We start from the raw sequence: 15325 nt of genomic DNA, 5'->3' as shown, positions 1-15325 counted from the left end.
ACAGCAGGAAGGCTGAAACTGGTGGAAAAACCTCCATCAGTTACAACAAATCCCTTTCCTTAGCCACAAGTCAACATGGTCAACTTAAATCGGCCAGAACAGAAGAGAAGTATACCAGCGACAGAAGCTAGCTCCAGCAGAGGCAGAAAAGTCATAAGGGAAACTAGTCAAAGGCCAAGAGCAACTATCTCGGCTGGAGTAGTGCTTTGCAGCAAGTGCAAGTGTGAGACTGAGTTAGAGGTGGTTTTGGATAGGCAGAATCCGCCCACACCTACTGTTTTTGACAGGATTGGGACGTCATGCCAACGGCAAGGCCCAGTTCCGGGTCTATCTCAAGATAGAGCCAGACAGAATGACCATTTTAGATCTACTCAGCGTAGCAGAAGAATAACAGAGCAGTCCAAGAAAGAAATACCTATTAAGATGCCTGGGAGTGAGAAACCCTTAGCAGTTATCATAGAGGGCAGATGGTATTCTATAGGGACAAGTGGTAGACCAACTCTGGAGCTAACCAGAACTCATAAGAGGAAGGTTCAAAGGCAATACTGCACTTTCCTCAAGAACAGGGACAACACACAGCTACTTCCAGAGACTAGTTTTGCCAGAAAAGGAAAGAAACCAGAAGTACCTCCTTCGGCAAAACAAACAGCTTGCCAGCCACAAAAGCTGAAAAAAGCATAATCTCCAGGCAAACCTTTTATCAATCTTGGCTCATCCTCAAGTAGTCAGCTTGAGCCTTCACAAGCACAAGGAGAATCCGAATCTATTCCACTAGAAGGGAAAGAGGACTGGATTGAAGAGGATGAAGAAGAGCAGTTGGACTATGAACCATCTGCAGATGACCAGAATGGACTCCTCGAAATAGGAGAACATGAAGACTAGACAGAAGAATATAGGGAAGAACAGATGGAGTATGATGGAGAACTGGATGAAGAAACTGAGGCTTTTGGTGCAGAACTAGAAAGCATGTTACAAGGTGATCTAGGCATTAACATGGTGTCCATTCTGCCAAAGAAGTTCAGGGTAGCAGAAGGGCAAGAAAGCACTTTGGAAGGAGACATGTTCTCTCAGGAAAGTTTTGAGCGCAGGCTGGCAGAAGCAAGAAGGCACCAGAACAACAAACAGGCACTCCCAAGACAGGCGGAACTGCCAACAAACCGGCTGCAGAACAACTTTGCTTCTCCAAACCAACCAAGGAAATGGCCAATCACCTCAAACCTTTGTTCATAACAACAAACTTTGGGGGTATTCCCATTTCCAAAGTCATGGTAGATGGAGGTGCAGCCATTAATCTTTTGCCTCACAGGTTGCTAACTAAGATGGACAGAACAGAGAAGGATTTGATTCCAACACGCTTAACTGTCACCAAGTTCGCTTGGGGCATCACCAAAACTCGTGGAATCTTAGATGTGGATGTCATAGTTGGAAGCAAAGAATTGTAGATTGCATTTTTTATGGTAGGCACCACTTCTACCACTTACAATGCACTGCTTGGCAGGGACTGGATTCACCAAAGCTTATGTGTCCCTTCCACTCTTCACCAACAGTTGGCCCTTTGGAATGAAGAAGGTCACATGGAGATAGTAGAGGCCGATCCAAGGCCATTTCTGCCTTCTGCCATGTCTTTCGAGGCAAGGTATTATCATGATGACCTTGGACCTTTTACTTTCTTTGGAGTCAACCAGAATGGCCGCCCCCATGGTGTCACGACCCAGAGACTCATTGAAGATGGTTTAGCCAGTTCTCTAGAAGATTGGAATAGACCTTTTGTTCTAAACCTCCAGAACTCTGATGTTTAGTCCCAATCAACAGGAAAAAGATCGAGCTGCAACAATCCGATCCATTACAACAAGATTGTTGATATATTAGGAAGAAAGGAAGCTTTTTATGTAGAATCCAGCCATCAATATGGCAGAATTCACTCATGAAAGCATGGAAGAACAAGAATAACAGAGTTTACAGAAGGAAGTACTAGATTTTGTACCAGCTGCACTAGATGATTCTTTGCCAGAAGTCAAAGATCCATTCCAGGAAATAAACTTAGGGACAGAAGAGGATCCAAGACCCACTTTCATTCGCGCACTGTTAAAAGAACCACTCCGGAGTGAAATCATTGCACTTTTGCATGATTTTAGAGATTGTTTTGCTTGCCATTATCATGAGATGCCTGGACTAGACAGAAAACTGGTGGAGCACAGGCTGCCAATCAAAGAGGGCTACCTTCCAGTCAAACAAGCCAGAAGAAGGATGTCTATGGACACATAACTGAAGGTCAAGGAAGAAATAGAAAGACTGCTTAAAGCAGGATTCATCAGACCAGCCATTTATGCTGATTGGATAGCCAATATTATACCGGTCCAAAAAAGAAAAACAAGGGCAATTAGAATCTGTGTGGACTACAGGAATCTGAATGAAGCATCTCCCAAGGATGAATATCCTATGCCAATGGCAGATATGCTAGTAGATGGAGCTGCTCATAACCAAATGCTATCTTTTATGAATGGCAATGCAAGTTACAATCAGATTATGGTGGCAGAAGAGGACAGCTTTCATGTGCCCAGGGCATATAGGTGCTTTTGAATATACTGTTATGCCTTTTGGCTTAAGAAATGCAGGAGCTACTTATCAAAGACCAATGAATTCTATTTTTCATGATATGACAGGGCATTCTTTGGAAGTATATATAGATGACGTGGTGATTAAATCCCCAGAAGAAGGAGATCATGTATCAAATATGAGAAAGGCATTCCTAAGGATGAGACAACATAAATTGAAAATGAACTCCAAAAAATGTTTTTTTGGAGTTCAAGCAGGGAACTTCTTAGGTTTCTTGGTCCACCAAAGGGGGGATAGAGATTGACAAAAACAAAGCAAAATCCATCATAGAAGCTCTACCACCTCGGAACAAGAAAGAACTACAGAGTCTTCTAGGAAAAATTAACTTTCTAAGGAGATTCGTATCCAATTCTGCAGGAAAGATCCAGCCTTTTTCCTCATTGTTAAGATTGAAACAGGAACAAATATTCAAATGAGAAGAACAGCACCAACAAGCTTTTGAGGAAATCAAGCATTACCTCTCAAATCCACCAGTTCTGTCCCCACCAAAGAGAGGAAGACCACTCAAACTCTATGTTTTTGCATCAGAAGTGTCCATAGGGAGTCTGTTGGTTCAAGATAACAAGGAAGGGAAGGAACAGACAGTCTACTATATGAGCAGAACTCTGACAGAAGTAGAAAGGAAATATTCAGCAATTGAAAGGCTTTGTCTAGCCTTATACTTCACTGCTGTGAAACTTAGACACTATATGCTGCCTTTCACCATCTACATCATTGCCAAGACAGACCTAATCAAATACATGCTAACGAGGCCAATGGTGAGACGCATAATTGGAAAATGGACTCTGGCTTTGACAGAATTTTCTTTCAGATATGTTCCTCAGAAAGCTGTCAAAGGACAAGCTGTAGCAGATTTGCTAGCAGATCACCCAGGAGAAGAGATTGAAAATATGGACTCTTTGGACATAGCAAATGCAGATCTGCTGACTAGAGTTCATACTTGCCTTAACAATCCCATCTATTGAGTTCACCTTACACCTTGGAAACTGTATTTTGATGGATGAAAGACTAATGTAGCTTCCGGAGCAGGGATTGTTTTAGAGGAACCACTAGGGATCAAACATTGTTATTCTTTCTAGTTAGATTTCCAGTGCACCAACAACAGGGCTGAATATGAAGCTTTAATCATTGGCCTAGAAATGCTGGTGGAATTAGGGATCCAATCTATGGAAATCCTGGGAGATTCTATGCTTGTGTTGAAACAGATTGCTGGAGAATACAAGTGTCTGAGTCCTTCTTTAGCTGTTTATTTAGTTGCAGCTAGAAACCTGCTGACAGAATTCAGAGAAGCTACTTGGGAACATATCCCAAGAGAAGAAAATTTTGCAGCCAATGAATTGGCTCAGATAGCAACAGGTATACAAATGCCTGAAGACTGTGTGCAAAGAATCATCAAGGTAGGAAAGAATCATCAGAATCATGGCTTTAAACTACCTTATGTGGAATGGAGATTTGGTCCGAAAAAGCAAGGATGAGGAACTTCTAAGGTGCCTAAAAAAGAAAGAATACATGAAAGTCATGGGAGAAACTCATGAGATAATCTGTGGAGCCCACCAAGGAGGAAGAAAAATGTGCTGGCTAATTAGAAAGTATGGCTACTTCTAGCCAACCATGATGAAAGATTGCATTGACTATTCCAAGAGATGTGAGGCTGGTCAAAGGCACGGTCCAATCCAGCAGGCTCCTTCAGTTCCCATTAATCCAGTGGTAAAGCCATGGCCTTTCAGAGGATGGGCAATGGATCTCATTAGCAAAATTTTCTCCAACCAGTAGCAAACAACATTGTTTTATCATTGTGGCCACGGATTATTTCACCAAATGGGTGGAAGCCAAGCCTGTTAAGTCCACTACATCTCAAGAGATCATCACTTTCATAGAAAAGCAGATTATACAAAGGTTTGGCATTCCAGAATCAATCACAACTGATAGAGGATCTTCTTTCATATCTGGAGATATGCTAGATATGGCAGAAGCGTTCAAATTCAAAATGCTTCAATCCACTCATTATTATGCTCAAGCCAATGGGCAGGCAGAGTCAAGTAACAAGGTGATCATCAACATTATCAGAAAAATGCTTGAAAAAAATCCAAAGCAGTGGCATGAGAAGTTGTCAGAAACTCTGTGGGCATATAGAACTTCAAAAAGAGAAGCAACTGGCATGACCCCCTATGCTCTAACCCATGGCCATGATGCAATTCTGCCTATGGAGATAGCAGTCCAGTCTCTTAGAATTGCTCATTAGCACGACTTGGTTGGAGAAGACTACTCTCAAGCCATGCTGCTAGAATTGGAAGGATTGGATGCAAGTAGGATTGATACCCTCAACAAACTCTTAGCAGGAAAGCAAGTTGTATCAAGGTCCTACAACAAAAGAGTTAAAAACAAGTGTTTTGAAGAGGGAGAAATAGTCTTGAAAGCAGTTCTGCCCCTTGGAACACATATAGCTGGTTATGGAAAGTGGTCACTACATGGGAAGGTCCTTTTATAATTAAACAGATCCTTGGAATGGGGGCATACAGATTACAGGATCAAGATGAAGATGTTCATGCTGCACCAATTAATGGCAAGTGGTTGAAGAAATTTTATCCAACCATGTGGGACTCACACGCTGCACCAACAGATCCTGGGATAGAGAAGAAACAAGATTGAAAATTGTTTGTTTAAAGTTTTGTTCAGAATTTATTTTTGTCTGATTTGTTAAAAGTTTATTTCCCTTTTGTCTTTACTCTATTTTATTTCATCAAAAGTAAATAGAAGTCCGAAAATTGCAATAAATAAATAACTTTTATTAAATATTAGTCATTTTCCATGACTAAAGTTTATTACATTTTTCATAGTTTAAAATCAAAACCCTAATTTCCTAAGGGTTTCTTGCAAACTGACCTTCTTGATAGAGAGTTCCTTCTGAAGTAGCACCCCTTGATGGATTGAAGCCTCTGCAATTTCCAAAGTTGGCCTGGAAGCTGAAACCATGCTCTGCACAAGGAAGGTAGCCTTGGTCTTGGAGCTCAGTCCAGCCCCGAGCCTGCTCTGCACCTCTCTGCACTTTGCCAACTGCTTTTGAAGCTCTTCAATCTGCTTCTCTAACTTATCTGCAGTGGCCTTGGCTTCCTTGTACCCTGCAACCATCTAGTCCAGTTCTGCCTTCTGCTTTGCATAGTCAGCCAAGTTGGCTTCATGGGTGACTTTGCAGAACTCAGAGGTCTTGAAGGTGGGCTTGAGATCTTCATAACAGTCGTGGAGGTTGAGCACATCTCTTACCAAGCCAAGGCTCATCTCAAGTATGGGTTTGGGGGCCATGTTCTGTCTATGCAGAAGGTCTAGATCCTTCATCAATTGGTCAACAGCTTCCCTATCCTCATCCAGCTCTAGATCAATCGATTGCCAGATCTTTAGTCTCTCCAAAGCCTCCTTCACTGCCTTGGACTTTGCCTTGCTAGGAGTGGAGCTGAGTTTCTCAAGCTTGTCCAGCTGGGCGTTCAGATCCATAGCCTCAAATTCTGCTAGCTCTGGATCAGTATAGAAAGCGGTGGCAGATGAACCTGGAAGGGAATGGATAGGCATCTGCAGAAAAGAACGTAAGTCAGAACCAGGCAGAGACAAAAGAAAGAAGCCCAGGAATGCATTAACATTTACAGCAACAATGGGAGGCTTCAAGGGATTGGTCACCACTGACAAAACCCCAGCAGTCATAGGCACTTCTACCTGAAAAGACTAACAGATAAGGAAGCAGAGACAGAACAGAACTGCAAGAAAAAAGGTGGACAAAGTTAAAATAAAATTTACCACAAGGTCAGGAACAGCAGTAGCTACTTTTACTTCAGGTTCTGGGACTGCACCCATTTGTTCTACTTGATCCACAGGTTCTAACACAAAATGCTCCGCCTGTTCCTCAAGTGCCAGAACAGCAGTGGAGTGCTCTGCCTCTGCATCCTCAAAAAGAGCTAACTCTGAACTAGTCAGCTCTGCTCTTGGGATCTCTTGCTGTTTCTGCACCAAAGCGATGCTCTCTGCAGTCACTTCAGCAGGGATTTCCTCCTATGGAAAAACAGAATTCAGAATGAAGGGAATCAAGAGGCAAAAAGCACTGATATAGTCAACAAAACTCACCTCTTCTTCTACTTCTTTCGTCTTTTCATGGGGTTCTTCTTCTTCTCCTCGCTCCTTCTCCTACTCCACAGCTTCAAAGGCCTTCCTCAGTGGTTGTAGGAACTGTTGCGGGTTCTTCTGTGGCTACATACTCCACAACAGTCCTCTTTCTAAGTCTTTTGAACTTGGCAGGAGGATGAGGGGGACTTTCAGCTGCAAAGAAACAGGCAATAAAGACGATTAGAACATACGAGAGGAAAGATAGAACAGGATTAGGAAAGCTCAGAAATCTCGAAGACTTTACCTGAAATGTCTGGCTGGGCACACTCTCATAAACTGGAGCAAGTTCTTTTCTCTTGTTCTTTCTGCCAGACGGAGTCGCCTCAGCAGCTGGTTGTTCCACCTGAGTTTCACCCTCTTCATCTCCAGAGGGAAGCTCCAAGTCTCCAGTAGTAATGACAGAAGTGACTGAAACAGAAAACAGAAACAAGTCAGAAGTCAATCCAGTGAGAAAATAATAAAAGAAATAGAAAGATGGAAGGCTTACCAATCACTTCTCCAGCCTGGACAGACTGTCCACCTATGTTCCTTGTAAGGGAGGGGTCTGATACAGACAGAACGAAAGTGTTAGGCATCATCACCAAAGGCAGGATAAGAAAAAAAATGGACAAAATTGGGAGACTACCTTCTATGACTTGAGCATTGATGTCCTTGATGGTCTGCACCATGAATTTGTGAGTCTCCTCTCCTCCATGAACAACCCAGGAATCCCAGCCATCAAAAAGCACCTTGAGTGCAGTGCTGGAGGCATGCAGACCTCGAAACCTAGTTTTCCACCAAGCGTCAAAATCGGCGGAACTGCAGGAATTAGGCTCCCAGGTTGGATTGATAGCGTCTGCACTATTATTTATCTTGTTGATTGCACATATAGCATCCTTATGCACTTCCAGATCATCTGTATCTCTCCAGGAAGTGGCCCGATTGCAGCTCCTGTAGGATTTTAGTGGAATGAGCTGTTGGCAGCCAAGTTGTCGCACGCAGAAGTTGGGATGGCACACTTCTGCCCCCAAATGATAATTGGGAGGTTTCCCACGTTCATGGGGCAAATCTCTAGGCAGGGTGACGCTCAGGAATTTTTTCCTGAAGTCAATTCTGGTAGCTTCTTCCTCTGGTTCCTTCTCAAACAATCTAAATCCAGGCTGGAACCAAGGATATGTTCTTCTGATTACCACCTGCCACTGAGCTGCAGGCCTCTTGGTGCAGTACCTAAAGAACATTAGGTACTTCTCAATCGAGCGCTTGGGCACTTCTGCTGATAATAGAGGATGAGCCAGAACTTGATCTTCAGGCAGAACTATGTCTGGGAATCTCAGTTCTGGGAAATAAACCTACAGCCAGATCTGGATCATCCAGAATACACCAGGAGCCAATAGGTTCAGGGGATTCTCTAAAGTGGCAGTGTGCAGATTCTTGAACAGATGGGCCAGAACTGTAGGCCCAAGCCCCACGTCAGTATGATTGTGCAATGCCTCTGCCAAATGCTTGTATTCTAGCAGAACTGCTGAGGAACGGTTTGGAAAAACAAACCGGTTTAGCCAATATAGAAGAAACAGCATGTGCTGCTGATCCTTGTCTTTCTCAGCACTGAACTTCCTCAAAAAATTGGAGAAGGAGCAGTTCTGGTTGATTGTTGCAAGAGAGATGGTGAATGGTCTTGCCACTTTTTCTTGGTTCTTCCTCCTGTGGTAGTCACCCACTGCATCTACAGGTCTTTGAACCCAAAGATTTTAGCCATGTCCAACAGAGTTGGAGCCATAGGACCCACACGAAAATCAAATGTGTTGCTGGCAGAATTCCAGAAACACAGAGCGGCAGCAAGCTCTCTATTAATGGACTACTTGGACAGAAGAATGGTGTCATAGATACCAGCCTGTTTCCAATAAGCTCCATACCGTAGGAGAAGTCTGTCAATCCAGTCTGCCCATTTGACTGGACTATTCCTCACCCCACTGGATGGGAACGAACGGCTCAAATTCTTGCTGACCCAAGAATGAGAAGCCAGGGTAGAGGAACTCTCGAAGCATAGAGGAGCTTCAGCATCATCTTTGAGTAGCCCTTTCATTTTAGCAGGTACGGGACCAAACCAGTGAGGGTCTAGCACTAACGTGTTTTCAAAAAGGTGAAGGACATTCTCGTCCAGATTCTTTTGGGCAAAAGGTTGAAGCTTGCTCCAAACCTCAATGGCGAGTTTATCAACACCAGCCCCAGTGATGTAATCAAGAGGAACTGATGAAGACGAACCCTGGGCACGAGTTTTTGGAGAAGACATTTTTTAGGGATTACTAGTCGAGACAAAGGAAGGATTAAGGTCTGAACAAAGAGAAAGGGTAGAAACTTCGGGGAACACTGGAAAGGACAGGGTCTGAAAGGCTAGGTTTTTCGAATGAACAGGAACTGTAAGTTTGAATTTCTTTTTTTTTTTTAAAAGTTCAGAAACGTGGGAGGAAGAAGGCAAAGCGTCATCTATCGATAGCTAGCTGGTAACTAGCTATTAATTACCCAGTTCTCCACGAACTCTAGCTCAACAGACAAAACGTGGTAGACGTGGGTTAGTAGAAACGGAAGAAAGTGGCGCGCAACATTAATGGACAATTGATTCAATCTGAACCGTTAAAAATCGAGGAACCGTTTCCAAACAGTTCAGATTCAAGGGGCATTGTTTGTGCCAAAATCTTGCGCACCCAACCCAACGCTACAAAGCCTAGAATAACAAGGATAAATACGCTGGGCCCGAGAAGTCTGGACTCTAAAAATAAACATGAATCAAAGGTCCAAAATCCAACAAAAGCACAGCCCAGAACCTATCTCAAGCTTGGGCTTCAAAGAAACTAAATTGGGCTTGGCATGATCAAAGTAAAAAGTGGAAACCCAAAAGGAAACAGACCCACGTGAGTTTTTTCTCTGACTTGAAAAAATCAGCAATTTCAACTGGGTTGATAAAGAGTTGATAGAGGCAGGCAAAAAGAAGGGGCGTCTCTGAAATCTCTGCCACAAAAAGATCAAAACCCTTTTATATATTCAGAGATATTGTTTCTACTCCAAAGAAAGCACCATCTTTCAAGGGATACGCAGGCTAAGTTCTCAAAAAGAGATAAGCAGGAAAACAAGGAGTTGTTCAAACTGAAAAAGCAAACTGAACATCACGGTTTGAGCTCTCACAAAGGGGCAGTTGGAATTAAAGAGGGGTTAGGTTCTCTTCCAAAAAAAAGAGAAGTGATTGGTCTTAAAAGAACTGACTATTGAGAGCCTATTTGCCATAATTGATAAAAACCCCTTCTTCTTTGTATTTAAAAATGAAAGATCTTTTGAGAATTTTGCCGCCCATTATGAAAAGAAAGAAACCCTACTCCAAAACATTTCTTATGAATATAAAGAGAGGGTGAACAGAGGAAAACACCAACAACAAAAAATTGAACAATCAATCAAACAATCAAAAAATCAACCAAAGGCAAAAAACTCAAAATGATCACTTGATCACCGAGAACCTTCAAACAAACTGGAGCAACCAAAAGCTCATTTGAGCCACAAAAGAAGCCAGCTGCAGATCAGAACTTCCAAAGTTCAGACTTAGAGAAACAAGTCATTCAAAGCGAGACTTCTCTCGTTACAAATTTGGTTCAGCAAAAGCCAAGACAAGCAGAGTTTGAGTTTTCACAAATATGAAAACCTCAACAAATTTCACAGTGCAATTCCAGTTTATTAAGTCCTCAAGTCCAACCACTTCTGCTCCTTCAAACTAAAGAAGTCGCAATTTTGCCTGCTCAAAAGCCTCCCAAGGCTTAAAGTAGATTAAAGCTCTGCTAAAATTGAACTTTGGTATCGATTTACAGCTGAAGCTAAGCAGTTAAAGTTGTTAATCGCTCAGTCAAGCACAGGCATACTCAGTCTAGCCCAGATCAGAAGTTTCTACCCAGACAGAAATGGGATTCTAGCCATCGTTTTGTCTTTCTAGAGTTGATTTCTCCCTTTTTAATTTTGTAAAAGGGAGTTCTGCCTAAAACAATCCACTTTATTATCATCTATTATGGCCAGAACTATCAATTCTATACTGTGATAAATTATGAAGTCCTCACCAGTCTGAGGCAGGAAAAGAACTTACTTGGGAGATATTCCTCACTCAAATTCACAATTGCTTGTTTAGAAATTAGTAACTTGGGGCGCAAGTTATCTGTTTCAAAGAAGCCTGTTAGGATTTTTTATTGCTAGCAATAGCACACTCACACACCAAAGAAAGTTGGCTTGTTGACCAGTCAATGGTTTTCAAGGCAATGGGGAACTTTGCCCTTCCGTCACAGGAGTAAAAAAAAAAGGGTGAACATGTGTGGATCACGTCTTAACCCAAGGTTTTTGTAAATCCGAGGGTTGTGGCTTGACAGAGGGATCGGGCATAATAGGCTCTCCAACCTAGCATGAGATTGAATGAGTTGGGATAATATTTAAACATTGAAAAACAAGATGTTAAGACATACCTCATGTTGATGATCTGTCAGAATAGGTGTAGACACATCTGATGTTGGTTGAGGGGTAAGCTCGATCATCGCTCAATGTGACTGAGATGGCCGGAAGTACACCGCTGACATTGGTCGTCTAATCGGCCGAAATGGTCTGACAATCCATAACATTCACCAAAGCGAGAAAATATAAGTTTTCAAAAGGTTCTGGAACATGTAAAAATAAAGAAGTGTGTGGGATTACCTACAGAGTCTAACCATTTGTGGAATGGTCTGTTGGGTCTTGGGGATCTGAGGTGTGATCCGGTAAAATTTGAACTTCCTCTCTTCTAATATGCAAAATTTAAGATTGTGCCACTGTATTTCCGTTGATTAAAACTTCTTTGTTTTAACTCCGAATTGAACTCACTACATGTCTACGAACTCGTGAGAGCGAGCTCTAAGCAACGGTGCCACTCAATTCTCCAAATTCTTTCGAAATAAAAAGTGACTAAAGTGCCCATACTCCAGAGGGTAAAAATGTAATTGCGCAAATAAAATAAATCCAATAAGAAAATTAAACTGGGTCGGGGTGTTACAAAATTATTAGTTCAAATGGTCCACCAACTCTTTATTAATCTGCACTTTGGTCTTACCGTTACATTTTTGTTAAATTTAGTCATGTGAGTAGCACATAATATATTTGTGAGGGTAAATAAGACTTTTGATAACTAAAAAAAAATGATTAAAGATTAATTAATATGGTTAATCGTTTTATTAGTCCCTGAACTTAGACTCAATTTGCATTTGAGTCCCTCAATTTGCATTTGAGTCCCTCAATTTTCAAAATCGTTCTCGTGATCTTTCAACTTCAGTTTCGTTAGGACAAATGGTCTTGCCGTCAATTTGGTTAACTTTTCTATTAAATGCAAGGGCAAAATGGTATTTTTGTATTAAATGGATTAAAATATGAACAAAAAATTAAAAATTAAAAAATTAAAATTAAACTCTCTCTCTCTCTCTCCCTCTCTATTCCGATTTCTGTTCCCCCCAAACTTTTTTTATTTATTTTTTGGATGGTTCTTTATTTGATTTTCTTTTATTGTTATTTTAAAGATATGATTTTTTTTCATTTTTTTGGTTTTAATATAAAAATACCATTTTGCCCCTGCATTTTAACAGAAAAAGTTAACAAAATTGATGGCAGGACCATTTGTCCTAACGAAAGTTAAGTTAAAGGACCACGGGAATGATTTTAGAAATTTAGGGACTTAAAAGCAAATCGGATATAAATTCAGAGACTAATAAAACGATTAACCCTAATTAATACAAAATTTTCTTTATTTTTTAAAATTAATTAAAAACTATAAAAGAATAAAAAACAACAAAAAGTAACCCAAAAGAAAAAAACCAACGAACCACCCCAAACCTCTCTCTCTCTCTCTCTCTCTTTCTCTCTCTCTCTCTCTCTCTCTCTCTCTCTCTCTCTCTCTCTCATGTGCTATCCCTACCCCTCTATATTTTCTTCTCCTCAATGACCACCCCAGCCTCAGCCGCAACCCACCCTCGATCCTTACCCGCGACCCAACCCCCCTGACCTTCTCATGTGCTCTCCCTCTCCCTCTGTATTTTCTTCTCCCCAATGACCATCCCAGCCTCAGCCGCAACCCACCCTCAATCCTTACCCGCGACCACTTGTTGAACACAATCGCCAGAGCAGAGTTGTCGACCTCCACACCCTGATGATGATGTTGCAGAGGAGGATGAGGGGACATGGAGGGAGAGGAAAATAGGGTGGGCTGTGGGGAAGAGAAGATGGGGCGCTGGGGCAATAGGGTTATCGGCCTCGAGGTTGGGAGTTGGGGAAATAGGTTTTTTTTTTTGTTTTGATTTTTAGTTTTAGTTTATCTACTATTTTATTTAACTAGACAATTTTATCCCTATATTTGATGGCAATATTGACATAATGTAACGGTAGGACCAAAGCGTCGATTAATAAAGAGTTGGTGGACCATTTCAAGAAATAATTTAGTTTAGGGACCAAAATATAAATCGGGTATAAATTTGAGGACTATTTGAGTAAATACTGAAAAAGAATAAATAAATAAAGGCTTAAGTACTACAGTGCCCTTGAAACATTGGTCAATTCCCACTAAACCCCCTTAAAGTTAAAGTGACTCACTTTGCCCCCTTGACTGATGTTTTGTGTCTCACTTTACCCCTCACTGTCAAATCTGTTAAAAATTCCATTAAAAATGTTGACGTGGCATCAATGGAACCCACTATTTTGCTAAATCAAGTGCCATGTGTAAAGAAAAAAATTAATAATTATCTTTTAAAAAACTTAATTTAACTATTAAAAATAAAAATATTACTTTAAAGGATTAACATCAAAGACCCCCTGGAGGTTTGAGGTCATTCTCAATATGGACCCACGAGTTTGAATGTCATTAATTTACACCTCATGGTTTTCAAATTTGACCAATTTAAGTCTTCCGTTAAGTTGATCGTTTGGTCAAACGTTAACTGATGATGTGTCCAATATGGGACCCACCTACTACCCAATCCAAAAAATTAATTTTATATAAAATAATAAAATAAAAACTTTAAAAAAAAACTTAAGAGTTGCAGAACCCAACCCCTTCTCTTCAACTCTCAACTTCGTTGGCTTCCATCCTCCCCATCTCCAACACTCTTTCTCCATCTCCATAACCATATAATTCCCACTTAAAACAAGCTCAACCCAAATCTCCACCATGGATAGGGCAAAAAAACCCACAACCTCTGTTTGTGCAAATAATCTCACGGGAGAATATTCGCTTCTAGATCCTTCAACCTTCGATCTTCCTTCTCTCTCTTTCTCGATTCCTATAAAAAAGACTGGAGTAAATAGACCACACCCGGGGGGTGTTGGCCAAAGGCCCTCCGATGCCTAAGTTAGTTCGAGTGTTTGTAGGAAAACAATAGCTAAGCAAAGGGTACGGAGTTTTATGTAGGGTGTAAACCGGGTGGCCGGAGCCGTGTGTGGTGGCCGGAGCCGTGGGGAGAAAATATGGAGAGTGGAGAGGGAGAGAGAGCTTCGGGTATTTTTCTCTGGTATAAGGAGTAGGTTTAGATGTCCCTTGAATGATGAATGAGGTTGTCTATTTATAGGAGCCTCGGGGCTAGGGTTTCGTAGGAATCCAGTTGGGCCTGATAATATCTGAATTAAATATATATTATCTCTTAAGAAGATAATAGCTGAATTAAATGATATTATCTCTTAAAAAGATAATATCTGATTTAAATGATATTATCTTCTCTTTATTAGGATAATATCTTAATTAATGATATTATCTCTTTAAATAAAGATAATATCATATTAATTAAGATATTTATCCCAATTAATTAATTAGCCAGATAAACTGGTTTAATTAATTAATTAAAGAGATAATCTTCTTTTCCACGTGGCGTGCCCTGATTGGAGACGAAAATATATACTCCCACAAATGCCCCCAGCTTCTGCATGGCGCTTGTGTGGCATGTAGGAGATGAAATTATTTTTTTCGGGCTCTCCAATTGTGTCTGGGCTTTATTATGTGAGTTGGACTCCTTCGCAGATTGGATTCCCAATTGGTGTAGGCTTCTGACTGTTGTTGGAGTTGGATTCCCAGTAGGAATGAGTTTATGATTCCTTCTTGACCCGGGTTGTCCAACCTGTATAAATACAGGGCTTCTCTTCACTCTTTCTCACATTGCAAACTTAACTTCTCTACTTTCTAGCTTGAGAAAGATCTTGGAGAGTTTTGTACTGCTTGTCGAAGAGAGGAGTTGCCGTGCATCCCAAAGTAAGTCGAGCACGTAAATTTTTTATTCATCTTCCCATTTTCGCGGAAGGGACCAGCTGGGTGGGAATAGGCTGGTTGTCGTCGTGACTGGTTGCCAAAGATGATTGGAGCAGTGGTGGCCGCTGGTGGCTGCCGAGCGACAATCAAGAAGAAGTTAGTGGACTGCCCCCTGCTGAGAATGTCGAGAGATGGAAGCAGATAGTCCGAACCCTGATGATTTGCCTGCTGAACAGATGAGTGCTTTGCTGAACCCCCACCAAAAGAAGTCGATGTCAAGTCTTCGAGAACTCCCGCTACTTCTTT

The 15325-nt window shown here is 41.4% G+C and overlaps 1 protein-coding gene across 1 annotated transcript; it reads left to right on the top strand.

The window, feature by feature from the left end:
* Positions 3210-4091, top strand: LOC109950798. The gene is made up of 2 exons (XM_020570924.1): positions 3210-3548; positions 3696-4091. The coding sequence occupies exons 1-2, from the start codon at positions 3210-3212 to the stop codon at positions 4089-4091; spliced, it is 735 nt and encodes a 244-aa protein (XP_020426513.1).

This window comes from Prunus persica, chromosome G8 (assembly GCF_000346465.2).
Source record: "Prunus persica cultivar Lovell chromosome G8, Prunus_persica_NCBIv2, whole genome shotgun sequence".
Classification (NCBI taxonomy): domain Eukaryota; kingdom Viridiplantae; phylum Streptophyta; class Magnoliopsida; order Rosales; family Rosaceae; genus Prunus; species Prunus persica.
The sequence above is the reverse complement of the archived record's forward strand: the minus strand, read 5'-3'. Positions and strand labels throughout refer to the sequence as shown.